Source organism: Sinocyclocheilus anshuiensis, unplaced genomic scaffold (assembly GCF_001515605.1).
Source record: "Sinocyclocheilus anshuiensis isolate Anshui unplaced genomic scaffold, SAMN03320099.WGS_v1.1 scaffold749, whole genome shotgun sequence".
In the NCBI taxonomy this organism is placed as follows: Eukaryota; Metazoa; Chordata; class Actinopteri; order Cypriniformes; family Cyprinidae; genus Sinocyclocheilus; species Sinocyclocheilus anshuiensis.
The window spans coordinates 180043-185445 of record NW_015536489.1 but is presented as its reverse complement, the minus strand read 5'-3'; the positions used below and the strand labels follow the sequence as shown (position 1 = coordinate 185445).

Below are 5403 nucleotides of genomic sequence, written 5' to 3'. Positions count from 1 at the left end.
TAGACAGTTTTGTATGTATATATATATATATATATATATATGTATATACTGGTCTCTTGACCCTTTTATTAATGTACTCATACCCTTTTAAAACGTTTGTGCATTGCTGAATCAAACCTTGAAGTAGCATATTAACTTATGCTTTCTGCTTATAACTCATGATGAACGAGCATGCAGGAAGTGATCTCTCTTTGGTTTATTGACTGACATTCAGCTATTACTGAACTGAAAAAAAAAAAAGTAATATTAAACAAATGCCACTCTAATGCTTCAATATAAAAAAATGGTATCGGCTCAGGCTTTTAGACATGAACACTTATCAGACGATCCTCAACAGTGGTGACAATAATTTTTCATACTGCAGTGCATGATGGGAGTTTTTACTATGGTGTTACCCAGCATGCATTGCAGCATGAAGAATTGTGTTGATTGTCACCATTGCTGAGATTCATATGCTGGTTCTTGATGTCTGTCTGTGTCTAACTAGTGTTCAAATTTTTATATGCATTACATAGATTTCAAATTCATTCACTATAACTATTAGAACAACACTTTGTTTGCATGCTGTAGTTTCACAGGGTTGATTATGCAAAACATATAAATAAAAAAAAAAAAAGTTATTTTGATTATAATCAAGCCAGCTCATGATGACTGTCTCATATAAAAACAGCTAATATCTCCTCATTGTAGAGCACTGATCTCTCTGCTTTACAACACCACATGCACTGCTACAGAGAGAGATTTAACGCAGGAAGTCAAGGGTCAAGAGCCCGACTAAAGCAAACACTGATCTGTGATGGTGGCATCATTTTAACTAGGGCTGCACGATAAATCGCATGCGATATTTTGCGCAGCTCGTCAGTGAACAACGGCTCTGTGTAGTTAATGCTGCTCAATGTGAAAGCCCGCAGGTGATGGAGATTTACCGCTGATTACAGAACTGGCTTTCTGACCAGATGCGCATTAAATATCGCATGCGATTTATCGTGCAGCCCTAATTTTAACCAATAAAACATCAACATCGGATCCTCTGTAATTCTCAATAACAGCAGGTGTTAATCACTAATGCACAATCATCATTTAATTAGTCACTCAATTATCTCATTAACTTTATCTCTTTGAAGACTTGGGATTTGACTTGAGACTTGCTTGTGACTTGAAAGTTCCACCTCTGAGATAAAGACTGTGAAAATGGTTCAATGAATTGACTTGTAATAAAAAACTGCATATAAATTCATTATATTTTCAAGTTTAATAAAGCCAAATATAAGTATGAGAAATTGAAGTGTAATTCTAATTGAAAGAAACACTGACACTGTTTTTCATAATACTGTGAAGCTATTTGGTTTAAAGCAGTGGTTCCCAACCCTGGCCCTGGAGGCGCCCCAACACTGCACGTCTTGCATGTCTCCTTAATCAAACACACCTGATTCAGGTCATCAGCTCATTAGTAGAGACTCCAAGACCTGAAACTTGTGTGTCAGAGAAAGGAGACATGCAAAATGTGCAGTGTTGGGGTGCCTTCAGGACCAGGGCTGGGAACCACTGGTTTTTTTCCTTGAGAAAATTTAGCATGTGTACCAGATATATATCCAAAATAATCGATATTGATCGATAATCGAATCGAATTGGGAATGGAATCGAATCGCAAACTTGTGAATGAGAATCGAATCGAATTGTGAAATTTGTGTCAAAACCCAGCCCTAGTAAAAAGCATTTTGCATGTACGGGGTGAGCGGGGCACAAACGTGGGGTTAAATGTATCACTACATGTTTTAAACATTTCCACATGCTAGCATAACAAAATGTAAAAAAATGTGCCAAAGTTCAAAAATCTTTTGAAGATATCGCTAAACACCATTGCAAAAGTAGACTAAATTTCTGGCTTAAGTAAATTTGTCATCTCTGTTTTTAGTGTTTATTTAAAGTGAGACACATCTGTTTATTTTTAAAATTATTTCATAATTATTTCAATCTCCAAACTGTTTTTTTTTTCTGTAATTTATAAATAAACTAATTTCTGTCATATTACACTTTTAATTAAGATTAAGCTTACAGTAATATCAGTAGTTTTTTTATCACAAATATTTTGGTGGGTCTTAAAATAGATTATACTTATCTAGGTGGAATGGAACGTTTTGGGAACCCCTGGTCTAAAGCGGAAGGGTATTCACTGCAAATGAAATTTAAACATGAAAATGAAGGATGAAAAAACTTCCTTGTGAATATATTGCTGCCTTTATCAGTGGTGCTGGAAGCCTTTTTAATTACTACAGCAATCAAGTCAAGTCACCTTTATTTATATAGCGCTGTTAACGATACAGATTGTGTCAAAGCAGCTTTACAGTATCAAATAGGAAAATACAGGTACATCTCAAAAAATTTGAATATCATGAAAAAGGTCAATATTTTTTGTCACTCATTTCAGAAAGTGAAACCCATATATTATATAGATTCATTACACAGAGTGAAATATTTCAAGCCTTTATTTCTTGAAATTTTGATGATTATGGTTTACAGATAATGAAAACCCAAAATTCAGTGTCTCAGAAAATTCCCCTAAGAATGCTGTCTGAAAATACAGCCCTGCTGCTGTCACTGACATTGGCGAAACACGTTGGTGATCTGCACCAGCCATGATGTTGCCAGCCTCAGTCCACTCCTTGTGAAGCTCCCCCAAATTCTTGAATGGATTTTGCCTGACAATCCTCTCAAGGCTGCGGTTATCCCTTTTGCTGGTGCACCTTTTCCTACCACACTTTTTCCTTCCACTCAACTTTCTATGAATATGCTTGGATACAGCACTCTGTGAACAACCAGCTTCTTTAGCAATGAACTTTTGTGGCTTTCCCATGATTGTGTAGCCTACTGACCCAGACTGAGAGACCATTTAAAGGCTCAGGAAACCTTTGCAGGTGTTTTGAGGTAATTAGCTGATTAGGGTGTGACACCATGACTTTCCAATATTGAACTTTTTCACAATATTCTAATTTTCTGAGACACTGAATTTTGGGTTTTCATTATCTGTAAGCCATAATCATCAAAATTTCAAGAAATAAAGGCTTGAAATATTTCACTCTGTGTAATGAATCTATATAATATATGGGTTTCACTTTCTGAAATGAGTGACAAAAAATATTGACCATTTTCATGATATTCTAATTTTTTTAGATGTACCTGTAGTGTGTATGGCCTACCACTTTTAAAACAGGGCCCTGTGACTCACCATTATGTCTATATATTTATCTTGATTTAGCTACTACAAAGTTTTAACTTCTTGTTCATGTGCAGGTTTCTTTGTTTTGTTTATGTTTGAATGTAAATGAGTCATTTTTCCACTTACAGAGCAGCTAATCAAAGGAGGGCCCCAGAAGATCCTTCAGGAGATGAAGACAGAGAAGATGCATATATTGGGCATGCACCCTAAAACTAAAAACCATTCTGTCACCATCTCTCCCATCTTCTTTTCATACCTCACTTGGTGGGATCAAAACTATGACTATATCTGAATGTAACTGTGCTGATGATATTTCTTCATTTTAACCAGTTATTTGAATATTTGCAGCTAATTGTTTTATGTTGAACCAATTTATTTCCTTTTTAATTAAAGGCAATAAAGTAATATGTAAAAGCTGAGGAGGCACAAACAAAACTAAAACTGAATATTTTGTCTGTTATTTGTATTGTGTTAAACAAACAAGATTGTTTTAAACAGTTTAAACCAGTTACCATGTATTTTAGTTTGTTTGTTTAACATTTGCTTTCTAAACATTATTTATATACCACTCCTGTGTTAATTGTGCGATTCATGAAATGTGGTCTCATACCATACAAACTCACATCATCATGCTATACTTTGATTCTATTTGAGCTTAAACGCAGAAGATTATATAGTTGGTCTAGCTGTGCATTGTTTCTAATCCATTTGTTGGTTGCTTTTTCTTTATCAGAAAGAAATGTACCATTTCCTGCATCACTGATGCCCAGTGTACCAAATGTGTTTCAACCCTGATCGTGACACGTTGCTAAACCATTATTGTGTGTTTAAGTATTAGTGTGTTGTGTCTGCAATTGGCTTGTATGCTTTTTCTCAATATTGGAGGGACCACCAGGTCCTGTTTATATATATTTTAAGTATCAAAAATAAATCTACAAATGCAGCAAAACACTGAGAGAAAGATTTGCTGCATTAGTAGATTTCTTTTTGATACCTAAACTATGCTTTGCTAAGGGGAAACATGGCATTATATTTTTGATATGGTCTTTGATAGTGTGCAACAATTAGATTGGTTATACTCAATAACTTCTGCTTTTGTTCTGATTATTCCTTGCTGTAAACAAATAAAAAAAGTTTTTGATCTTTTTAATTTGTTCATCTGAAGGCTGGTCATTTTCACTATTGCTAGCACATAGCATTCATGAATGTATAGGTTAAGCTCTCATAAAAACAGAATAGAAGGTTAGGTGTTCTAGCTCAATATTCATATGCCTTTTTTTTGTCGCTATGTTGTTGAAATCGCTTTGACGATTTCATTTACTGGTCCTAAACTCCTTCCATAATCTGATAAGATGATGATGGTATGACAGATTTAATAATCAAAGATAGCAATGCCTTTGTGGACTGAAATACTCAGTCAGCCAGTGTGCAAGCACTCAAAGCATTTTCCTTAAAAATCAAATAAAATAAAAATAAGTAAAATAAATCCATACCTGTCCGCAGCTTCAGAAGCAAACAAAACCAATGCAACCGGAGTAAACACATTAGTTTAAACGATTTTTTTTTTTTTTGAAGGTAAAAAAAAAAATCCAACACCTATCAGCCATGTGACTTGCTCTCTTGAACTTAAAATGTGTTTGTGCCACCTTCAGCAGCAATAATTGCAACCAAATGCTTCTGATAACGAGGTTAGTTTTTCACGGCACTGTGATGGAAGTTTGGCCCACTTTTCTTTGCAGAACTGCTTTAGTTCAGCCCCGCTGGAGGGTTTTCAGTGTCCTGCTGCATAATCCCGTTGAGCTTGATCTTCTGATTACAGACTGAAAACCTGACATTCTCCTTAGGATTTTCTGTTAGAGAGCAGAATTCATGTTTCCTTCAATTATTGCAAGTTGCCAGGCCCTAAAGCAGCAAAGCATCTCCACACCAGCACAGAGTCGCCACCATGTTTGACCATAGATATGAGGTTATTTTTGGAGGAATTCAGTATTTGGTTTACATCAGATGTAATGGGACCCCCATCCTGCAAACAATTTGACAAAATTCAGACAAGCATTAATATGCTTCTGTGATAGCAGGGTATTTTACCTCACCACTCTTCCATGGATGCCAGTTTTGTCCAGTGTCTTTCGGAAAGTGAAGCCAAGTACATTGACCTGTACTGATGCAAGAGAGGCCTGCAGTTT

The 5403-nt window shown here is 35.6% G+C and overlaps 1 protein-coding gene across 3 annotated transcripts in view; it reads left to right on the top strand.

Moving 5' to 3' along the window:
- The window catches only part of trim44 (tripartite motif containing 44), a 58019-nt gene extending 53652 nt beyond the window's left edge, over positions 1-4367 (top strand). For all 3 annotated transcript variants that reach the window (XM_016481487.1, XM_016481479.1, XM_016481496.1), the window contains exon 6: positions 3346-4367. In XM_016481487.1, coding sequence (XP_016336973.1) covers positions 3346-3427 — 82 coding nt within the window. In that variant the 3' untranslated portion in view covers positions 3428-4367. The remainder of the gene's footprint in view (positions 1-3345) is intronic.
- Positions 4368-5403: the final 1036 nt, after the last annotated feature.